General features: G+C 36.5%; 2 protein-coding genes across 2 annotated transcripts in view; one reads left to right on the plus strand and one right to left on the minus strand.

The window, feature by feature from the left end:
* Positions 1-5935, minus strand: part of LOC127874715 (coiled-coil domain-containing protein 170-like) — a 23416-nt gene extending 17481 nt beyond the window's left edge. Inside the window, 2 exon segments of the mRNA XM_052419250.1 lie at positions 941-1011; positions 5565-5935. Coding sequence (XP_052275210.1) covers positions 941-1011; positions 5565-5807 — 314 coding nt within the window. The 5' untranslated portion in view covers positions 5808-5935.
* LOC127874729 (trace amine-associated receptor 4-like) lies at positions 5934-25188 on the plus strand. The gene is made up of 6 exons (XM_052419277.1): positions 5934-6101; positions 14186-14275; positions 15428-15524; positions 17033-17125; positions 17494-21793; positions 23399-25188. Exons 5-6 carry the CDS (start codon positions 21447-21449, stop codon positions 24204-24206), a joined length of 1155 nt encoding a protein of 384 aa, XP_052275237.1. The 5' UTR covers positions 5934-6101; positions 14186-14275; positions 15428-15524; positions 17033-17125; positions 17494-21446; the 3' UTR covers positions 24207-25188.
* Positions 25189-25240: the final 52 nt, after the last annotated feature.

Consider the following 25240-nt stretch of genomic DNA (forward strand, 5'->3'; position numbering starts at 1 on the left):
ACGCGGACCCTATGTTCAAGGTCAAGATCAAAGCAGTCAAAATGTGTGTGCCTATGGAAAGGCCTAGTCCATATACACATGCATATCAAATATGAATGTTACATCTGAAGCGACATAGAGCATATGAGCATTTTTCGAAACCTAAACACAAAGTGTGACGGACTGGAGACAGACGGACGGACTGACAGACGGACAGTGCGATCACTATATGCCGTCCTTCGGGGGCATAAAAACTTCCATATTTTATGGGATCCAAAATGACATAAATGATGAATGACCAGTTATGACTAAGATTTAAATTGAAGCAATGTCATAAGTCTTATCCAAATACACTCTAAATTATTTAAAAAAAAATTACTTACATGCTTTTTAATGGAATGTCAAATATTATAAGTGAAAGAAAGTTCACAATATTTCTCCTTCAATCCCCTTAGTCTACCAGATTCAGTTATTTTCCTGACAAATTAACATGCATGTAGAATACTAGAACACTTTTTTACCTCAAATCCACGAATCATATCAACAAAACTTATCATTTAGCTACAGTGATACACAGATTGTGACACCGTTTCCAAAATTCTTATTTCACACTGAAACACATATTTTGATGATGTTATTATACACAAACATCTGACAAATTAGCTGTACTCATATTTTTGTTTACTTACTTTACTGAAGCAAAAATAACAATGTAGTTTTCTGTAAATAATAAAATATTAATTTGATTCATTGTTACAGAAAACGTGTATTGAAACCTACGGCTATGCAGCTTGTTTAAATATTGTGCCTGTAACCATTCATTTAATAAACATTTGAAATATGCTGATATCTTGAAATATCCTCTACCAGTATATAATTTTAAATACTTATAATATTGTGTTGCAACCAAGCCATAAGAATACTTTATCTTAATTTTATTTTCATTTACTCATTTATCTACCTGACAAGTTGTTGGATGAGGGAATCTTTTCTTTGAAGTTCATCTTTCAAATGTTTCACCTGATCTTGTATCTAAAACAAACAAACATTATTAAATCTAAACAATTAAATCTGCTGCATGTATGGATTTTTGTGAAAACCCAGTTAAATTATGTATCTGATGTTCAAATTCAGCGATTTTTTCCTTCTTTATAAAGTACCGGTAAACGGCACTTTCCCAATTACGAAAAAACTACAAAATTCCCAATTGCTGTCCAAAAAATTCCCAATTTAAGGTAAAAGAAAAAAAAAAACAATTATTTTTTTTTTTTTTTGGAAAATGCAACATTTTGTTAGTTTCCCTATGCAGCTCTATGGTTTGAACCTAGGTAAATATAATATTGACAGCTTGAAAACACTTAGTTATCAATTTTAAAGGATTTGGGAGCATAAAATCAAATACACCAATTTCCCAATTTGAGGGTTTCACGACTCGATTTTTCCCAATTTTCAGGCTTTCACGAATCAATTTTTCCCAATTGGACCGGTACGGGTACTTTTCCCAATTGGACAAAAAAAAATCGCTGAAATTATACTAATGATTGTTTAAGCAAATTCCCCAGCTGTTTTTTCCGTTTACTTTATGAATATATAATTTATGTCTATGTGACAAAAATAAACATATCATTTCTGAAACCAATGAACCACGAGGACACATCAGCTGTGAATAATGAATAAGATGTCAACCCATTCAATGTAGGATAGAGACATTGTAAAAATAGCATTAATGCTGCTGCCTAGCAACTGTGGACAACAAACAGCACAGAGAGCAATGGTGAAATCACTGGAGACAAAACAACAGATTGTTAGTGTTTTAATGGCTTTGCTTACTGACTAATTCCAATGACTTTTGGTTGAAGGTTAACTTACCTATTAAATTGTATTACTAGAAAATGAGTATCATAACTTGGAACATTAAGAGCAACATGTAAAAGCTAATCTGTTTACAGCATTGAATGTGTTGCTCCTTTATATAAGCATTTTTATTTGGTAAAAAGGCAACCATGTCAATATTATATAATAATGACATTCAATCTCATCATTAACAATTATTCTGTTTGATGTTTCCAGTTCACTACAAAGTAACACAACCACCATACAATATCATATCTATCACTGAACCCCGAGAATAAAATTGATTGTTTTTGTTCTTGTAATAATCCAGTTTCCCTACCAAGTTTATCTCCTCATATTGGAAATCAATAAGGACTCTGATGATAGCACATAAGCTCAAACAAAAACAACTTTACCATACTTACAAGCAGAAATATCTAATTAAATGTGAATTAATTATTCATTTTGAAGATAGTGTAAGATTGTAATTTTCAGACACATTCATTATGTTAAATTACGATATTAATCAAGAACCATTACTGAGTGTGCGGACCACCTAAGTCTTTATATAATATTACATTAGTTAAAAGTAGCTATTTTCAGCAGAGAAAACATTTTATGAAATCTATGAGGTAAAAATGGCTTTGGTGCATCAGGAAAGGGACACTTATAACAGACTTGACATCAGTGCTTTATCGTCTTTCATTCAAATATCAACACTCTTCATATCCACACATGTATAAACATACAAAAGCTTGCTATATACATAGTCAGAAGAGTAGCATCATGTTACATGCAGTGACCATGCACTTCTCATAATATCTGGTCCTTCTACAATATTTGTGAGTAAACTAAAAAAAAATATGTTTCATTGAGATTTTTTTTATATCTTCAATAACTATTTTCTGAGGATTTACAATGAAGTTTCAAATAGAACAGGCTGAGCATTTTAAACCTTTCCTATTCACATTAAAATTGAAAATGGCTTTATGCAACCAGCATACAACCAGAACAGCCTGCGAGTAACTTGCAGGCTGTACAGGTTTTATGCTGTTTGCTGTTCATCAGTATCTTAGGGTTAGAGATTAATCATTTTAATATTGAATAAATTAAGATTTTCTTAAAATTTAATTATATTCTTTTATGGGACCACAAATATGTCAAAATGTGTATTGAAGCAGTAAAGGGTTAACCCAAGCAGACTAAAACTTAGAACAATACCATGCTAAGTAAGACAACATGAACAAGACACTAAGATGATTTTCAACTAGAGCACAGCATAACGGGTGCCACGCTCGGCTTCGGGTGCAGTTTTGAATAAATGAAAGCTTGTCAGATGATTTTATTTTTTAATGGTCAAAGTGACCTTGACCTTTGACCTAGTGACACAAAAATGGGTGTGGCATGTAGAACTCATCAAGGTGCATCTACATATGAAGTTTCAAAGTTGTAGGTGGAAGCAATTTAATTTTATAGCCAATGTTCAAAACCTTAACAAAATGTTAAGGTTTTAGCACGACACGAACGTCGGACGACACGACAAGCTGGCTATGACAATACCTCAGGTTTTCTTCGAAAACGCCGAGCTAAAAATGTACATACTTAAACAAAAATATGAACAAAATTGAGGAAGCATGGTACAACATTGAATGTGTGTTTATATGCAAATGCAATACTCTTAAGCTACAAACCCTTGCATTTGATATCTGAAATATGTTTTCTTATTTTCTTAATCCCTGGATTTGCATATGAAGAGATTCAACATTTTCAGTAGATATTTATTTAAGCAACCTATAAAAGAGTCAACACAGTTATTCAAGAATTCGATATTACAAATTGTATGCTTAATGTGTGCATGACCTCAAAGTAGTGTGGTGGACCATGGCAAAGTCAAATACTTATGTGCATGTTTGACTCAATATTTCAAGCCAAAAGTTGTTTTAAAATAAATCTAGCTTTTGTGAAACAGTTTATTATCATTTGAGATCTACAAGATAAGATTGAAACAATTCTTAATACTGCGGAAAATGGTGTCAAATTTTATTTCTTCATCAAATTTTCTATGTTATTAATAGAAGTACTTTTTTTAATAGAACTTATGTCCAATTTCAACTTCTGTATAATCTTCTATATTTATGTACAGACCACCATTACTTTTTAATGTGTACCTCAGTACACAAGTGTAAACCTGTAACTCATGCCCTATCTATGATGAATGAATGTAATACTATAAAAAAAAGATGCAATGTCCTTGAATACTTTATACTGCAGTGAAGTGAGATTCAAATCCTAAACAATTGTTTTGATTATTCACATTTTAGCCCTTCAATATATTGTTCATATAAAACTTGGGTGTAAAAATCAGTTAATTAAATGCCTGCCGGGATACCACCTGACAAAATCAGGCTGTCTTCACTTACTTTGTAGTTGAAATTAGTGATATTCAAACACAACCAACAAAAGTTACAAGACATTTTTTGCTAATAAACATCGTTTTGACATTTTGTGGACATTAACCCGAACCAATGCACCCATAAATTGACATGTTACTCCAAGATGAGCACCCATTTAAATGCTTAATTTATTTGACAGACAGTTACTACAAGGTTGTATTTTGACCAACAAGTTCTAAGATGAGCATGTTATGTACCGATACTCGCTAGTATGAACCTGTAATTAACGCAATAAAAAAAGCAAACTATTAATTCTTTGTTTGTTCATTTCTGATAGTTGTTGTCTAACACCTTCCATTGTTCTTCATAAAAGTTGCAATAGGGTGCATCACACTTTGAAGCGTTTAGTATTTGTCACAGTTATTTTACTGAGAAGGGGTAGTACAATTGCGGTAGATAATTGAACTGTTAATTGGCACTACCCCTGGTAATTGTCACAACACTTACTGGTATGCTATCGGGCAAAACCATTGTTTTATACCGGTTTACAAGGTTATTTACCCAATGAAGCAAATGTAATGGTCCTAAACACAATGTGGACATAGGAATGTCTCACCTCTTCTAAAAGCCAGTTTTTCATGGCAATTGCGCTGCAGTAAAGAGCTTAAATTTAACAATAAACATCTTAATTGGACGTCTTTTATCTTAAAATGTAATGCGACGATCTAATTTATGAATGCCCCCTTAAGAGCCCCAGGTAAACAAAGCGCTTATTTACGGAGATTTGTCTTTCCTCCCCTGAATACTGCAGCCTCCCTGGCAATTTAGAAAAGAGTATTTTGATGGATGTTTTATGAATTTAATAGTGATTTAAAGAATATAAGTGCGATAAATGCATGAAAAATGAGGTAATGCATGAAAAATGAGGTATTGATAAGTGACATAATTTAAGCTTTGTTATTCATAAAGACCTGTTTAAACCGCATTTTACGAGAGGTTGACGGAATTACGACTTCTGTTATGAGTTTTAGCAGGAAGGCTGGCGCGTGATGTAAGTGCTGGTATTCGAAAATACGTCATAAAAAACTGATCGAACTTAGGCACCTGATCGAAATTAGGCACACAGAGGATAATTACGGTAGATATAGAAAAAATAATTTGGCTTGAAAATTAGTAAATGCATCTGTAAAACTGCAACAGTGGCATTTTCAAAACGTTCCCCCCAGTTTCTGTCAAGTCATAAGGAGTGGTGTTAGTTACACAGAACCAAATATTATTGATATGTAAACATTGGGCATGTTAATACATGATTTCCCTCCAAATTAATTACCATTAAAATCAAATTAGCAATCTACTCACATCTTGAAGCGACCTTCTGCCAGGGGAGGGTGGTCTAGGCTGAAACAAGGGGCTCTCCCGGCCCATATAGCCCCCAGTTGGGGAACGCGCCCTTGGCGATATGGGTCTCGGTGAGCGATAATAGTCATCCTCGAAATTTACTCTTCGAGATTCCGCTTGAGTTAAACTTGTACTTGATCTAAGTGGAGGTAAACTTCCATCTTTTGACAATCGCTCAATATCTCTCATGTAACTCGCCATCATGGAATGTTGCTTCACACACAAAATACACCGGTATATTTATCTATTTTGCCACCTGTAACTGTTATAAACTTAGGCAGTTTTCATCCAGACATCCTAGCAACATCTAAACAATTTCGATTCTCGCGAGGTAACGCAGGTGCGCGAATGAGCGTGAGCGGAAGTGAAGTTCATGGGTGAAGGTGATCGGGTCGAACGAAACCGAAAGAAACAGCAAACATAAAATTTGTATATTAATATTTAAATATGACAACCAACAAGCCTAGCCCCCAAGCAGTAGGCCCATCTGCTTCAAAGGTATATTAACTTGTCATAGTAACTTTATTTAGTAAAGATTAAAATGGTATTTTAAGTCGCGAAAATAAGTGACATATGAAGCAAACAATATTTGTTTACGTGCTTTATACCGTTTAAACATACATCAATAACTTTCAACTGTTGAACAGCCGACAATCTGGGGTACGGATGTATACTTCACAGGACCTTTCTGTATATTCAGCGGAAGAAGGAGTATTTCTTTACACTGCTTGAGAGCTATTTTCTACACGGTAGTCCATTAGTCAATATAAATTGCCGCCTAAGAGTCTTTTGATGATTTTTGCTTTGGCAGACTCTTGGCGTCAATATTCCACTCTATCTTTTTAATAGCGAGAGTTTTCCTTCTTTGTCTATATTGATGCGCAAGGAATTTGGTGCGCAACATTCAAGCCCCGATATCAGACAGTTAATATCAACGGATTGCAATAATATATACATACCTGTGTAGATAATTCATTTCTCAATAATGTTCCGTAAGAATTATGTAATGGCTCTTTCAATTTTGCATGCCTGACCAATTTAAATCAACACACTACTCACATTTTCAATTCCAATCGCTGTGCCCGCTGTATACGGCAGGTAGATTTTAATCGATTACACAGCCTATAACACGGTAATGCCTTCTTCTGATTGGTTGATATTTAAATATTTCATAACATGGCGAGAGGTCAGTGATTGTATTGCGATTTAAGCAGAAGTTTAACTGAAACAAATTATGCCTTTTAACTTCAAATCGACGCTATTTGAGGTAAAAATGGACTAATTAACTAAAACTTTATGAGTTGGTAATGTTATTTTGCAATTTTAAGCATATTGATATAATAGTATTGTATTTATTTTTCGTTATGGTTTTTGCAGACCGGAGTTTCAGCGTTCAGATTTATTCTGAACGCGAATTATTTCAGCTAGGTAGTCCATATAAACAGACTCCCAGAGCCTTTGATAATTTTTGCTATGGCGGCTCTGGCAGTCCATATGCAACCCTTCATAAACACGGGTACAATTTAGCGCAGCGAATCCGTGCGCTTCATTAAACAGATGTCGTTCGAGACAAATTGAGGAAAATAATGAATAAACTTCATAAACATGTTAAATTTACCTGAATGGCAACCTACGGATGTCATCCTTTGCATGCACCCTATAAAAACACGACGATGTTTCAACACGCTTTTCTCGCTGACATGTTTATGTTTAAATTTGAAACAGTGTATTCTGTATCTAATACCACATCGTTATCGACTGGAGCACATAACCCGACGTGCAAAATATTGGTGTACTGCGACCTAATCAATATTGGGTCAATTTTCCAATATGGCGGATACAGCGTTCAAAACAAAACCTAAGTCAATAAAATCAATTATTTCTTGCTTTAATGGTACCATTTGGATGAGTTTGTGGTTTAGATAGGTAAACTTGTATAAGTTCTTGCAGTTTCAGTGTTCCTTAACCCTTGCATTGTTGATAACATTTTGCACCCATGGCCAAGAGAGAGCGCATTGCAACTATCAGCATCCCATTGGGTTATAAAGCTGATAGTTGAATTATTGCAACTATTCTACACGGTAGTCTAGACTATATAACCAAACACCCAAAGCCTTTTATAATTTTCGCTTTGAAAGCTCTGAGAGTCCATATGCAATCCTTCATAAACACAACAGCAGTTCTCAGCAGCAGATCAGTGTACATCACTTAACAGACGAGAAAAGCGAGGAATAAATTTCAATAACACATAAAATTTACAATATACCTTAATGGCAACCTACAGACGTTATAATTTGCATGCACCCTTAAAAACACAACACTGTTTAAACATATTATTCTTGTTGACATTTTTATGTTGAAATTAGGAACACTGTAAATATTTGAAAAGTATTATCAGCTTAGCATCACAAATAATAGTGTGCAAAAGATAAGTGTACTGCAACCTAACAGATAGCAACACTTTAAGTCGGCAACATTGCGACAGTTTTTCATGATAATTGATAAGTGGTTTTTCATGATAATTGATAAGTGGACTGACAGTTTAGATGCAGGGAATGAGATTGATGTTGCCTATTGTGACTTTATGAAGGCGTTCGAAACTGTCATCGTCTTCTTACACACAAGCTCAGTATGTACGGATTCGGTCAAACTTACATAAACTGGATTAAGGCGTTTTAAAACAACAGATAACAGCATGTGACAGTAAATAAGGAATCATTCTTTGAAGGACGTAACTAGCGGCATTCCACATCTGTTATAGGCCCCATACTGTTTGTTTTGTACATCAATGACCTGCCCGAGAGCTTGAAAAACGATAGTGACATATACCTGTATGCTGACGACACAAAAATCTTCAGAGAAATTCCTAATACCGAAGACTGTTTGAAATTACAGGAGGACATTCATTGTATGCAAGACTGGTCTGAAAAATTGTTATTGAAGTTCCATCCTCAGAAATGTAAATCAGGGCTTAACACTAACTTTTTTTCAACTATCCCATTCGGGCTAGTAAATGCAGAACCTACTAGCCCTGACCAATATTTCATGTGCCCCGACCAAAGTATTATCAAAACCTTTATATTTATCATTTAACTTGTATTTTCTTGTGCATGGAGATGCGCAATTATGATTCAATCATTCTTATTAGCTTGCCTTACTAATGCTAATGAATTCAATATTCATCTACTTAAGACATCTATTTGTAATCTTCACGCCATTTCGGGAGAAATTTCCTTGTTTTTTCCCTCATACTTTCTCTTACTTTCCTCCTTCCCTTTTCTTTTCTTATCCGAGGAACCCCCATCCCGACCCGTAAAGCCAAACTTAAACAACGACATGAACGTTAAAACCTTTTTACATAGATTGCTGGGTTGCCGTCAGACAACAAACGGTAAGTGAATCTTAGGTGTCACAAAATAACAAATAACGTGTTACGGTAGTTGTAACAATTGTACAAGGCAAATTCTCTACTAATAGCCAGGATCGACCATTAATATTAGTTTTGCTAATTGAATTGCGTAAAAAAAAAATGCCAAAACACTTCTAATCGATCAAACAAATTAAAATTATTTAAAATTGATAAATAAATAATAATTTTATATTAACTTTGTGTTTATGTCGAGTTTTATACCTACATCGATCCCGGACAATCCTGGGCGATCCCGGCTTTTAGTTAAAAACGTATTTTTATCGAGAAAACACGTCACTTCAAGGAAACCAATCAAAACTGTATCTATCGGAATTCCGTTTAAAAAAAAGTACTGACGTGTTTTACCAGGAAAACAGCAGGGGATTTTCTGAATTGTCGGCCTCTTTTTGATTGCAATCAGGGGGTTCCAAATCTATTTCGAGTTACGATCTGTTTGTAGTCTCCGATTTCAATCTGGGATTTAATTGTCATCTGATCATACTGTATTGAGATTTTTGCATCTTTCAAAAGCTTATTTAAAACGCAGTTTTTTGATATAGAACACATAATCCCGTCAAAATACACACGACCGGTCGGGCATGTTACTGGGACATTGGCTAGCCCAGACCTAGGTACAGGCAGTGAATGTCGTTCGGACGTGCCTTAGTGTTAAGCCCTGTAAATGTATGACAATAAGCACAAAAGAAAGCACTAGAAAACTTCAAATATACTCTAAACACTGGAATTGAGCCTATGGAAAAATCTAAAAAAAAGGAGAAAAGGACATTGGGGTTATAATCGATAATAAATTGTATTTAGAAGAACATATACTAGAGAAAGTGAACAAGGCTAACTCAGTACTGGGGGTCATAAGCAGATCTTTAGAATATCTTGATAGAGAAACATTTGTGACACTATATAAAAGTTTAGTTGGGCCACACCTAAAATATGCCAATCAAGTGTGGGCACCACACTTGAAGAAGCATATAGACCTGATAGAAAATGTCCAGCGTCGTGCTACAAAAGTGGTCCCTGGATTACAAGAGTTACCATACGAAGAAAGACTGAGAGCTCTGAAACTGCCAAGCCTGTCATATAGACGTATCCGTGGAGACATGATAGAGACATATAAGATCATGAATGAGAAATATGATTACAACCGCAGAAATATGTTTACATTACATAGTGAAGTAGTGGCTGACCAAATAACTAGAGGACATAAGCATAAGCTATATAAATTTAGACCAAACCACAATTTAAAGAAACACTCATTCACATACAGAACTGTTGAAATAGCTATGGAGTAGCTTACCACCTAGTGTTATAGATTTAACAAATGTGAAAACATTCTAACTGAGACTAGATAAGTTCTGGATGGATCAAGAGATAAAGTTTAATTATAAAATCCACCATTGTGACAGGGCAAAGCATCCGCCACAGTGTCACTGTGACCAAATCCTAGAGCTGGTGTCACAGTAGTAATCCTTCTACCAGAATCAACTATGTAATTATGTATGTATGATGGTTGGATAGAGAGTACAAAAGCAGGGCTCGCGCTGTCTTTCGCCACTTGAGCCATTTGCGAAAATATTGAGATTTTGTCTCAAGAAAATTCTGATTTGCCAAAATGTTAAACTCTCATAAGATTTCATTGAAAATATCTGCCATTTAAATCCAGACTGGTTTTCTATATTTTTCTCTTTTTTTCAATGAAAGTGTTCGCAATTTAAACAATGAATGAAAACCGGTCTGCACCAAAACATGAGACATTGCTTGACCTTATTGTTATTGAAGCGCACATGGTAGATGGTCAATTAACATTGAGTTTGCTCACACATACTATTGGGTCATTCATGCGCAGACACTGTAAATTGGAAATACACAGCTGATATTGTCGTCTGCCAACAATATAGCGGGCGATGGCAAAGGTCGTAATTAAAGATAAACAAATGAAAACAAGCACAATAATAAATAATTTCTAAGCTGATCACTTTACACCTTTCTACAGACTATCGATCTGAATTAAAGGATGATAATTAAATAATTAGTTCTATGTCGATGATGTAACACTTTTTGCAGATTATCATTTAAAATTAAAAGGTGATAATTTAGTTGTTTTTTACCCACAAACTATGCTATTGTAAAACAATATGTCAACCAAATTGTATATTAATTGTGTGTTTGCTAGGTTACTGGTTTTCATTTTCTGCAATCAAAGGATATGCACATTTTATTTCAATTGCAAAACACATACAATTTTTTCAGACTCCTTTTTAGATACATTATTTTTCGTCAATTATAATTTGTTTTGAAGTTCTTTACAGAAGAAATAGAATGGCGAATACACATGCGGTGATAGGGACGATGTGGTTTATATTATTTTGAATTGACTTGACTTACTTGACTTATTCTGTGAGACTCCTATTGGAGCATAGGGCTGCAACAACACCATGCCAACGCACTCTGTTCTGGGCTGCTCTCCTAATCTGGGTCTATGTCACTCCAGCTTCCTTCGCTTCGCTCTCAACTGACCTTCTCCATGACTGTTTGGGCCGTCCCACGTTCCTTTTTATGTCCCCCACTATAGTAGTGGGGGACATATTGTTTTTGCCCTGTCTGTTGGTCTGTCTGTTGGTCTGTCTGTTTGCGCCAACTTTAACATTTTGCAATAACTTTTGCTATATTGAAGATAGCAACTTCATATTTGGCATGCATGTGTATCTTATGAAGCTGCACATTTTGAGTGTTGAAAGGTCAAGGTCATCCTTCAAGGTCAGAGGTCAAATATATATGGCCAAAATCGCTCATTTTATGAATACTTTTGCAATATTGAAGATAGCAACTTGATATTTGGCATGCATGTGTATCTCATGGAGCTGCACATTTTGAGTGGTGAAAGGTCAAGGTAAAGGTCATCCTTCAAGGTCAGAGGTCAAATATATGTGGCCCAAATCGCTTATTTTATAAATACGTTTGCAATATTGAAGATAGCAACTTGATATTTGGCATGCATGTGCATCTCATGGAGCTGCACATTTTGAGTGGTGAAAGGTCAAGGTCATATTTCAAGGTCAGAGGTCAAATATATGTGGCCCAAATCGCTTATTTTATGAATACTTTTGCAAATTTGAATATAGCAACTTGATATTTGGCATGCATGTGTATCTCATGGAGCTGCACATTTTGAGTGGTGAAAGGTCAAGGTCATCCTTCACAAGGTCAAGGTCATCCTTCAAAGTCAAACGTCATATAGGGGGACATTGTGTTTCACAAACGCATCTTGTTCCTTGTGGGTTCCAGTCTAGTGCTTGCCTTGTGACGTTGTCGACTGGTTTTCAAAGTGTGTGACCTATCCATCCCCATTTTCTTTTCTTGATGTTCTGACCGACGGGATTCTGGTTGGTTCTGTTCCATAGGTCTGTGTTAGAAATCTTCTCAGGCCACCTGATGTTGAAAATGTGGCGCAAGCACTTGTTGACAAATGTCTGTATCTTGTTGGTGATTGTGTTGGTAACCCGCCATGTTTCCAATCCATAGAGGAGGACTGCTTTCACGTTGGTGTTAAAGATGCGGACTTTGCGGCGCTGGGATAAGGCCTTGGAGTTCCAGATGGGACGCAGGATGTTGAAAGCTACCCTTGCTTTGTTAATCCGGTTCTTAATGTCTTCATCTGCGCCGCCATCAATGTTGAGCACTCTTCCTAGGTACATAAAGCGGTCGGTCTCTACCAGATCTTCTCCCCGTAGCTGCAGTGGCTGATGGTGTCGATTGGTCATCCTCATCAGCTCTGTTTTCTTGGTGTTGATTCTTAGGCCAGTCTTTTTTGCCTCTTTCGCTAGCCGCGTTAGCTTAGACTGTGCATGCTGTTGCTTGTTTGAAAGGAGGCCAATGTCATCCGCAAAGTCCAGGTCCTCTAGGTGTTTGGTAAAGGTCCACTGGATGCCAGTGTTGCTGCCCTCAGTGGTTCTTCTCATGATAATTCCAATTGAAATCACCTGAATTTGCAGTTGGAAAGACTATAACAAAGAACAAATAGTAAGGGCTCTGGGTGGGGTGGGGGGGGGCTCTGCTCTTTATTCCTGTTGGGCTCCTGCCGCTTCGGTTCTAAGACCCCCAGCCTAATTTTCAGGATTTCGACACCACTGTTAAATGTACATGTATAAAATAACTTATGTTTGTACTTTGACAAGTACCATATTCACCATAATCATTATTTCTATATTGAAAGCTGCATGGTATATTATATGTGATATGCCCTTGTTGTCATTAGAAGAAATATAAACAAGTTGATAGTATAATATTATTAGCTCCGCTGTTTTCGGAGAAAAATCCCAGGTACATTGTATTGTCATAGCCAGCTCGTCATGTCTTGTCGTGTCCGTCGTCGTGTCCGCCGTCCGCGTCGTGCTAAAACCTTAACATTTTGTTAAGGTTTTGAACATTGGCTCTAAAATCAAAGTGCTTCCACCTACAACTTTTAAACTTCATACTGTAAATGTATAGAAATTCGTCGGTATGAAATTTCGTGGTTTAATGCAAAACAACTAATTCGTTGACACGTAATTTCGTGGATTTCAAATTTTAGGGGAAGACTGACCGTCATAATAATTATACTTTTTTTAAAACAACCAGAGTAATAACGAAGCATAATCTGCTTATCTGTGTTGACAGCAAGACTTGAGGTTAATGTGCACTGAAGCATGAAAGTGTTGCCGATAATTGTTGATAAGAGTGATAAAGCGGCGCACTTGTGGGTCCCAGCTCGCTAATTGCCATCGATGTTGTTTTGACAATATTTGCATTTCTCAGCGCAATCTTTCCCCTAGTAGAAACACTTGAGTTATAAGGTCCCCAAAATACATGTGTGAAAACCGTTGTCTCTTTTAAATTTAATTTGCGCATATTGACATATATGATAAATCTGCAAACTGTTTTGAGTGGTGAAAGGTCAAGGTCATCCTTCAAGGTCAAAGGTCAAATATATGGCTTCAAAGCAGCGCAGTGGGGGGGGGGGCATTGTGTTTCACAAACACAGCTCTTGTTCCATTTGATATTTGTTCCCAAGAAGTATGTTTTGCTTTATTCTTCAGATGTGTTGGGGACAAGTATATTTTTGGAACATCTTACTATTAAAGCTGTCCAATTATTATGAAATGTGTTATTGTACTTGCAGGCACAGACCTCAGCTGAACTTCCCAAATTTGCGAAAATTGTATATGATACCAAGAAAACAGAGTCTTATGTAAAAGCAGCACATGTTGCGGTACGTCATTTTGATTTTGTGTCAAGTTTTTCTGAAATATTGCTTCTTGAGGATAGATATTTGAAAGCTTCTTAACCCTTTCCCACTTAGAAGCAAAGTGAAAATGGCTACCAGGGTATGTGCAAACAGCATAAAACCAGAACAGCCTGCAAGTAACTTGTGGTCTGTTCAGGTATTATGCTGTTTGCTGCTCATCAGTATCTAAGGTTTGGAGATGAAGCCTTATAAACTTGAATCTAGTAGTAGTAAGAAAGTTCTTAAATTATATTTAACTTTCTAAGGGACTACAAATGCGTCAAAATATGTAAAATAGCAGTCTGGCCAAGAAAGCCTGTATTCTTATGTTGTTATTAATTGAGATCAAGACAATGCTACAGGCTTGCTTATATAAAACTGACAATATGAGCTGGCCACATTCAAAATTTAATGGGCATGTGCTTATTTAAATCTTTGAAAAATTGCAACAAAATGAATGTTCTGTGACCTATGCATTACGGTGCAAAATAATAATTAAATAGTAATGATACATGCTACATGTATTCATCTATGTTGTCAAAAATGTGCTGTATGAAAATTGCTCTTTTACTATGAAAATTGTGATTAAATGTACAAGTATTAAATAAATGATGCTTGTTCTTTGACAAGTATCAATCATATGTTTCTATATTGAAAAAATTGATAGTACAAATTATTATATTCGATAACCATTTTTTTTTGCGCCGACAAACGAAAACTAGTTGGCTCAAAGAAATTTTGGGCTAGCACTAGCCCTGGAATTGAATCATAGGCTTCTGTGGATTTGGCGCTGCAATCAACATTATTCACAGACATCCCTTGATGTTTCTAATTAGCACGGCTTAAAGAAAACCTGAGGTATTGTCATAGCCAGCTTGCTGTCCGCCGCCCGCGTCGTGCTAAAACCTTAACATTTGCTCTAAAATCAAAGTGCTTCCACCTACAACTTTGAAACTTCATATGTAGATGCACCTTGATCAGTTCTACACGCCACACCCATTTTTGGGTCTTTAGGTCAAAGGTCAAGGTCACTGTGACCCACGGTAATTCATTTACTTTCATTTTTTCATTTATTCAAAACTGCACCCACAGCTGAGCGCTGGCACCTGCTATTCTGTGCTCTTGTTTTGATTACAGAAGCATTCGTTGGAGACTGCGAGCTCGTTTCAGATGAAGATGTTGTTAATGATCGGAGGATCCTGGCTGGCAATGGGCAGTCTCATGGCTCTCAACTGTAAGTGCAAAGGGAATAGCCTTGAAAGTAATACTGCGAAACCATTTATTTTCATCAGCACGAAATTTCGTCATTAAAAAAACAAACTTTTTCATCAGCACTTAAATTCGCCAATTTCTGATTTTGAAAAAAATGTGTTAGTCAATATCTGATTTGTTTGTTATACATGTCTGCCATAAATCGCAGTTTTGCGTTTTCGACAAGGAAGGGTTGGGAAAAGGGAGGACACTTGGGAGTCCTGTTTGTCACATGCCAATAAAGTAGTCTTTTCAGGTGATAGTGATGGTCCCTTATTATTGTATGCCATTGACAAGTTGATTGTTATGATTAAAAGTTTAGCGGGTCCGAACAACGGTAATGAGTGTTTGAATCAACGAAGCCAATTGCCAAATTAGTCAACACCCTAAAAAAAAACATACACACATTGGGTAATAAAGTTGTTAACATTAGCGCTAATCAATACTACCCAAACGAAGTCAACGAATTCGATACCGCTTAACTGCATCCACGTTTTACAGCAATGCAACGTGTCAGTTAAGTACACTTTGAAAATTGCACCCCTTTGTGTAAAAACGAGATTTATCATGACTACGAAACATACGAAGTATGTATGCATGGATTATATTGGATTTTGAAATCTCATGCCTACGGTAATTCAGTCTTAATTTTGTTTAAACATAGGACATAATCATTTGTTAGGATCTTAAGTTCATCACTTGGTCCACTGACGAAATACATTAGACAAAAATTAATGCTGTTGAATAATGATGGTTTCACAGTACATTGCAGATGATAGGATTCCTTTGTAAAATAGTTATTCATTTTCAAAGTAAGACTTAGTGCGCAGAGGATAACCCAGTTAAATAATTTATGATTTGGTAGGTCTGTTCACCAAAAAACCTCAGCACATTCCTATTTAATTAATAGTTAGCTGCAGACCTTCATTCCAGCAAAAGCCTGCTAGTACTTCAGTGAACGGGTATAATGTTCTTCCATATCAAGCTGTTACAATTAATACATTTCCTGAAAACTAAGGTTAACCGTCACCTCATTTGGTATAAGGACACCAGCTTCGTACTGATAATCATCTGGAAGTCGTAACAGTATGCAGTTATTTTTTTCGTCCAATTGAGTAAAGTACCGATACCAGCCCAAATGGGAAAAATGTGCGTGAAAAATTCACGCCGAGAAGTCTACTTATTGGGAAATTTGTGTATTTTATTTTTTTGCTCCCAAATACTTAAAAATTTATAAAAGAAGTTTTGTTAAGTTATCAATATTACCTGTATATTTATCTAGGTTCAAGCCATAGAGCTGCATAGGGAAACTGACTAAATGTTGCATTTTCTTTAAAAAAAAATATTTAAAAAAAATTAAGCTTACATTGGGATTTTTTTGGACAGCAATTGGGAACTTTGTAGTTTTTTTTCTAATTGGGAAAGTGCCGTTTTCGGGTACTTTATAAAGTCAGAAAAAAATCACTGGTATGTGTTGTTGTTGTTTTCTAGGGGAAGGTGAACATGGATTCAAGAAGTGTTTCCAGTTCGGATCTTCTTCCCACTCCTCCCATCACTAGCACTGTCAATAGTTTACAGTTTGATGTAAGTTTCTTATTGTGTATCTTATTTTAAGTGCATTTACATGATCTCTGAGACCAGGGCTTGTATTGTGAAATATAAACTGCCAAGGTAATGTACAGTATTCAATTTTCAATTTGTAGAGACTTAAACATATTGGTAATTAAACAAAGCTCAGTATACGTGTTTTTTTAGGTGAAAAGAACATATTTGTGGTACTCTATATCAGGTAACAACTTGCGGCTGTAAATAGACATAAGTATGTTTTCTCTACTACTGATCTAGGATGGCATTTCATAACAATGCAGTCAAATTATCAAGCATAGTTTTTCTGTTTTAACTATACAAGTTTAAATGTTTAATATTATTTTATTAGGATTATTTGATTTCAGGTGGGACCTTCCAGAATTTCCCCAATCAAGAGTTTTTTGACTTGACCTACTGGACATACTCTTGTTTTATGAGAAAAATAAGATGTGTGGACAATATTTATGAGAAATGTTGTGTTTTAAAATGTTGCATGTTTTGACATAAAGGGCTTTAACAATACACATCTCCTATTTATGTTGAATGCATCGAGTTTATACATATGAGCCCTGCTCTTTGAAGAGTGGGTTTAATGCTAATCAGGGACAACACTTTCTGCTTGTATGATATTTTTTGTTTTAAGAAAGTGTCTGCTTAGCAAAAATTCCGTTAAGGCGGAAAGTTATGTCCCTGATTAGCCTGTGCAGACTGCACATGCTAATTTGGGACAACACTACGCAAATGCATTATCCGCCCTTTTCACAGTGCACGACTCATATGCAAGTTGAACTCTTCTTGCTCTACATTTGGTTGTTCTTATACACAAATACAGTAATACATCGGAGGATTTTTTATGTCCCCCACTATAGTAATGGGGGACATATTGTTTTTGCCCTGTCTGTTGGTCTGTCTGTTGGTCTGTTTGCGCCAACTTTAACATTTTGCAATAACTTTTGCTATATTGAAGATAGCAACTTCATATTTGGCATGCATGTGTATCTTATGAAGCTGCACATTTTGAGTAGTGAAATGTCAAGGTCAAGGTCATCCTTCAAGGTCAGAGGTCAAATATATGTGGCCAAAATCGCTCATTTTTTGAATACTTTTGCAATATTGAAGATAGCAACTTGATATTTGGCATGCATGTGTATCTTATGGAGCTGCACATTTTGAGTGTTGAAAGGTCAAGGTCATCCTTCAAGGTCAGAGGTCAAATATATGTGGCACAAATCGCTTATTTTATGAATACTTTTGCAATATTGAAGATAGCAACTTGATATTTGGCATGCATGTGTATCTTATGGAGCTGCACATTTTGAGTGTTGAAAGGTCAAGGTCAAGGTCATCCTTCAAGGTCAGAGGTCAAATATATGTGGCCCAAATCGCTTATTTTATAAATTCTTTTGCAATATTAAAGATAGCGACTTGATATTTGGCATGCATGTGTATCTCATGAAGCTGCATATTTTGAGTGGTGAAAGGTCAAGGTCAAGGTCATCCTTCAAGGTCAGAGGTCAAATATATGTGGCACAAATCGCTTATTTTATGAATACTTTTGCAATATTGAAGATAGCAACTTGATATTTGGCATGCATGTGTATCTCATGGAGCTGCACATTTTGAGTGGTGAAAGGTCAAGGTCATCCTTCACAAGGTCAAGGTCATCCTTCACAAGGTCAAGGTCATATATAGGGGGACATTGTGTTTCACAAACACATCTTGTTTTGGATAGGTTATCACGTTAAGGCAAAATAAGTATTTAAAATTGTACATTACGGTTATGCAGTTATGTAAATTTAATATAAAAAATTAAGTCAGTTGCTTTCATTGTTTTAAAATTGTCATGATTTTTAAAGATGTTTTTTAAAAAGCTGACATTCAGACAGTTGTGCAGACTTGACAGCAAACCATATACATTGTATTGTGCGTGCAACTTGATTGCTACTTGATAGCAAACCATATACGGGCAACTTGACTGTTTTTGGTGATGAAGCAAACATTAGGCAAATACTGTATGCTTTGTTATGAAGCATAAGGTAAACATATCTTTCGACAATGGAGGGCGATATTGATTGCAACTCTGTTTCCCGACACAGCGTTTTGCAAGGGAAAGAATCAATGATCAGTTAATGATGTGACCTAAGCATAGGTTACCTCCCTGAAATAGTTTTGTAGACGACGCAGAGTTATGTTCGAATTCGCTCACTTTTCGTGGACATATTATTCAAGAAGCTGGCACGAACGTTGCCTGGTGACTAATTTGTCTAAACACGAGCCTTCGTGCTTTTCTTCATCTGGTATAATCGCCGGGAAATTTCTTTAAGTTCAGCGTTTAGTCTTGACACTTAACTACTGATTGACAGATGCGCTTGTTGTATTGCTGTTTCTCTCCAGAAAAAGGCATTCATTACCATCATAACGTAACGTAACACTTTAACATGAAATTTTGACGCTTTTCCCAACTATAGAATATATTCTGAAAATGAAAGACTAGCAGCCGCCTGTTCCTTTCCCCGCATCCGATTTTGTAAAGCAGGGTTGTTTTCTATTCTTTTTGGTTAAGATTAATTTGCGACAGTGTTTATTTCTTGTTTAACAGTCAATAGTTTTGCAAAAATGCTGAATAATATTTACCCAATTATTTGTATTTTGCGCTTTGTGCTCGCCGCTGAATATATCAAACATGGAATGTGAAATAAAAATTGTATAGCGCTTGCTCGTCCCGAAGTTTTGCGGCAGAAATCCGTCGAACCACTGATCAATTTGTCGTTGCCCAATCTTACTTTTTAAAAAACTTGAACATACTCTACAAAATATGCCTATTATGAATTTAATCTTTTCCGCAAGGGAGTTGCGAGGACATTTTGAATACATCTCGTCAGTCAGAGATGCGACAACAATGCATCTTTTTCTCGACCAATAACAAGTGGATAGTTTTATCTATGGATGAGGTCATCCTTAAATATAGACCATCATTACTGAAATCCCCTTTGCGATATTTAAGTGTTTAGGAAAACAATTGAAAATTGTTTATTTATTTTAAAATAAAATTTAAAGTGCCGGTAACGATTTAATTGTCCGATTATGTTTGTTTAGCAAATCGTTGTTCTAAACATGGGAGGGGTTTCTGAGCATAACAACTGGTTGATCTTAGTAACGGATTAAGCCCTTGAAGGCACACAGGCAGTAGAACTTTAGGGACCCACGCCCCAGCTAAGTGACCAATGTAGGCCAATGCCAAGTCGATTTCACTCGTTTAAATAAGTCTACCGGTGCAAACGCTGGCAAAGGCATTGTGTTGAATTCCACTCTAGTCTGAGACCCCAAATAAACATCTCGCAAATGAAATCCCCAGCAAAACAATACGTTGTTTCAAATACTCAATGATTGTCAATTGGTAAGACAACCTCGAAACCTTTGTTAAGTCATTCGATTAGTTTAGTAAGTAATAACAATGCTTTCGTCACGGTTTCATGGGGCCCTGAAAGTCGCGGAGCCCAAAGACATTTGCCTACTCTGACTAATGGGTAATCCGGGACTGGTTACTCCGATCGTAGTGAAAGTAAAAAAATGCACACGGAAGTGAGACGACCTATTGGACGATTTATGCGTTCAATAGAGGTCTCGTGAACACAGTTTAATTGAAAAGCATTGGTAAGCCGAATACAACAGTGATTGATATGAAACACTCCTCTCCATTTCAAGCATTAATTGTATTTTAACAGCATCGCGGATTAGCTTATCTATGATGTTTTAGCGACTGTAAAGTGTGGTAATAAAGCAAAGACGGCTGTGATCGGTCATGACGATGGAATGTGTGCTCCTCGTTGTTAATTAATAATCAAATATGTTTTTTGGTTTAGCTTAGACAATTAATTATGAGAAACACGTGCATCCTGTTTTGCGATATATTATAATGATGACAGCGAGGACTTAATGCAAACAATTTCATCAGAATTAAACACGGACGCTACAGTGCGTTATCTTCCTTGTAAATGGCACATAGAATGGGCGATGTACACTTATTTTCAGTTTCTAATTTGGAGTCGGGACGTACCAGGTTCTTTTAACAGCATTCGCCATCGTAAAATGTTGAGTGTAAATCGTATTTTATGTGAAGTGAAAATACTTCATCAAACTGAGATTGTGTAATAAATAATTATGATGGTGTAAACAGGATATAAACATATTAGAAGTATATACTTTTATGCATACATTATAAAATACATGGAACAAAACTGGTGAACTGTCCAGTGCATACAAATATATCTTTAATATATAATATAATATTGTAACAGTATACTATCCGCTCAGCGGCATGGAGACTCCTGCAGAGATTCTAGCGCGACTCAACCATGAGGAGGCGAAACAGTACGTGGGTGGGGTTGTGTTCGTGGCGCTGCTCATGACGGCGGGGATATTCGGCAACCTGCACGTGCTCTACGTGTACGTGTTTCGCATGAAGTCCTCCAACCACCGTGTTTTTATCCTTACCCTGGCCACACTCGACTTCATTACGTGCGTGGTGGGAATGCCGTTTATCCTCGTGGATCTCCGCAATCCACTCACATTCACTCTGGTGGCCGCATGCAAGGTCCTCCGCTTCGTCAACTACTTTATCTGCATGTCTTCCGCCTTGCTGCTCATCGTCATCGCCGTTGATAGGTACACTGTAGCGACTAAGGTTCGATTGGCCATTGTCGGCTCTGGTACTACTAAAAAGTACCCCGGGTACTCTTAAGTATACAACAAAGCCCCCGGGATACAGAAAATACCATTAAAAAATACCCCGGAGTATGGTCGTGTGCCTTTAAGTGTATTGCCCGTATCCGGGGTACATTATATAGTATCCGAATTCTTGTAATACCTGAGCCGAAAAAAAAACAAGCGCAACTAAGAACCTATCACATTTTTTGAGCGCCGGAGTGTGCTTGCCTGATATGAAAATAGGAAATATATATTGTATTTAGTGGTAATTTTTACGTTCGGATGAAAAAGCTATGCCGTGTGCACGTAATACTTGACAATGATCTGATGCGTATTCATTAGGCAGCTATATCTAACTACTATTGATTATACTATTAATTATAATGATCATGCCAATTAAAGAAGGCATATCTCCCCTTTAAGGTGTGAATTTATTGTGAGTCATACTTCTTGAAGATACAAAGTTGCATTTACTGTAGGACCGATTTGACACATGTGATATAGACTAGACTTTCTTCATCTAGGATAAACTTGATTGTTAAAAGAGTACATGAAATCATATCATAAAGCATCAATAAAACGCAACGCATGTTATATAAACAGCAAATAAAGCGATCAAAATAAGAACGACAACCACTTGGTACTTGCAAATCAGATTGTGTCTTTTTATCTGAGCTAATTACTTAAAAAAAAATACACATGGGAAAAAATGTGACATCTTTAATCCGTTGTTTCAGGACATGTTTCACAGTTTGTGTGAATTTTTGGGATTTGGTCTGATTTTGTGTAGAAAAAAAATGTTTCCACGCATGAAAATACGAACGTAATTTGTTAATACAAAGGTTAACTGGTAACTCTTTCAAGATGTGTTCACATTTCATGTCATAGAACAGAACTGGTAATGTAACATTACTCTTGCAATTCGACTGCCGTATGACTATCACTATAACTATTGAGGTATCCCTCTGTCCACCTGTTCATGCCAAACGCAATAAACTTCAGTGGCATACAACAATCGAATTGTCCGTTCGTCGGTCTGTCTTAACAAACGAATATAAAACGTCACAAATGTACATTTGGTGAGAAAAAACTATTAGTTGGCTATAATAGCATATTAAGGGTAAGAAATGAAGATGTTACTTGAGTATTCATTCGTGAGGAGGTCCGTCCGTCCCGGTTCTTGGTGGAAGTAAAATCGAACATACTTTAATTAATGCATTTTTTGTTCCTATTATGAAAAAGGACACGATGGTGGTGCCAATCATGCATTGTTCATAATTGATGTTGCTGTAATGTGATGATAATGTTCTTTACAGTCTGAAATGCAACAGGAAACACAATTTAAACAAATAATTCGGAATGTATATGTATGAATGTCGTTACCTGCTTACAAGGATCGGCCTTAACAAGCAAACAACCAAACAAAAGATGTTGGAATTAATTGCTTCCATTAATAAGGTAAACCTTAACATTTCTGGTTTCACATGTCAAGTGTTTATCAAACTGTAAGTCTGCGGAAACTATACCCGGCGTATTCACAGGAATCTTCGCCTCCTGTTTCAGATACCGGAAGATTTGTGTTCCTTTTGGCAAGCAGATGTCCCGAATGATTGCCAAAATCTCTTGCCTTGTGGTTATCGGTGTCTCCATACTGCTTTCCTGGCCCGCCCCCGTGTTGTATGGGCAGGACATCGTGATGACGTCACACGAGAACATCACGGGCACGCGCTGTTATGAAGAGAACAAATTTCGGGGAACAAAATACATGGCGTACTTTAACGTGCTTCTTATACTCGTGTCTTTCGTGGCTTTCGTCGTTCTCCTGGTCCTGTACTCGCTGATTTGGAGGGTCATACGGAAACATAGATTGAAACGCGCGGAACTAGAAGAAGCGGAAGGCCATAGCAAGACAGCAACGAAAATGTCGAACGTGACGTCATCAGTGGACACCTCCGCCTCTCAGTCGGTAGACAGTGACGACACAACAAAAGAACAGTGCGACAAAAATGTCAAGAACGAACAACCTAACACCAGCCAGTCTGTATGGTCACGGCGAGGAGACGCCGAGAAAGCCAAGCAAGATCACGCCAAACGGACGACAGTGATGTTCGCTTTAATCACAGCAGTCTTCGTATTGAGCTACTTCCCACATCTGTTGTTGAAGATCATCACTTTCCTGAATCCAAACTTCGTGCCAACCATGAGTTTCACTGGCCTCGTGTTGTACAACACTTTCATCTGGTGCTTCTTTATCAACAACATGGCTAATGCTTACATATACGGTTTCCTGGACCGGAGATTTAGAGCGGAAATAAGACTCCTTTACGGGCAGATTTTGTTTTGTAGGCAGAGAACTAAAGATAATATATAAGAGAACTTAATATTTAAATTGAAACATTTACCTTTAACGAGACTCGAGCCCGATACTTAAGGATTCAAAACAAACTGGCACATTAACCAATTTATGCCGACTAGTGAAGTTTAAATACATAAATAACGTTCCGTGACACACGAATTCCGAAAAAGAAGCTATCTAAGTGTATATATTTCAATTGATGAATATCTCTTGCTAATGACTAGTATTACTCTTGAATAGATATATAATGTAGAGGTCGTGCTTTTTTTCTGTTTGTAATGTGGGATCAAGAATTCTAACACGGCACGTGCGAAATTTCATATAAACAAAGAAGAACTTCCGGCCGTGGGTTATTCGACAACAAACTATGGGCGTATTTATGAGAGAACTTCGCATGAAATAGTATACAAGAAAAATAAGATACCTTGTATACGTCTTTAGTAAAAACCGTGTTAGAATCGAAATAATTCTTGTACGTTATAGTTTGTTGTCGAATAACCCATGGCCGGAAGTTTAGATGCGTGGTTTCAAATCACTCGTGCTTCGCACTCGTGATTTAATCCCTACGCATCTAAACTCTCGGCCGTGGGTTATTCGACAACAAACTATAACGTACACGAATTATTTCTTAATTAACATCGCAAATTGGTACAAGTTTAACGGCTGGAATGTTTAGCCGGAAGTATATATAAATTATTGTTTTATTCTCATATACGAACATGCCTTAAAATTGCTATGCTTTGTCAAGGTTACTGGTCATCACTAAAAATAGTGGCGACGGATGAAGCTCGAGGTACACTTGGCAATATTAAGTAGACCACTTATATGTCGCCAGTTCAATAAGGATGTAAAATGATAATAGTTTTACTGATTATATTGCTTCGCTTACCCCTTGACCGCAGCGCACCGATGCAGGCTTTTCATGTATGTTAAATTGTATGGATCTCGAGCGATATATCTATACATTATACAACCGATGATCATGTAAATAAATCATTGTATGCCTTCTTTTTTATCAGTCACCTTAATTCATGTTATTTTCCTCACTT

Source organism: Dreissena polymorpha, chromosome 3, assembly GCF_020536995.1.
Source record: "Dreissena polymorpha isolate Duluth1 chromosome 3, UMN_Dpol_1.0, whole genome shotgun sequence".
In the NCBI taxonomy this organism is placed as follows: domain Eukaryota; kingdom Metazoa; phylum Mollusca; class Bivalvia; order Myida; family Dreissenidae; genus Dreissena; species Dreissena polymorpha.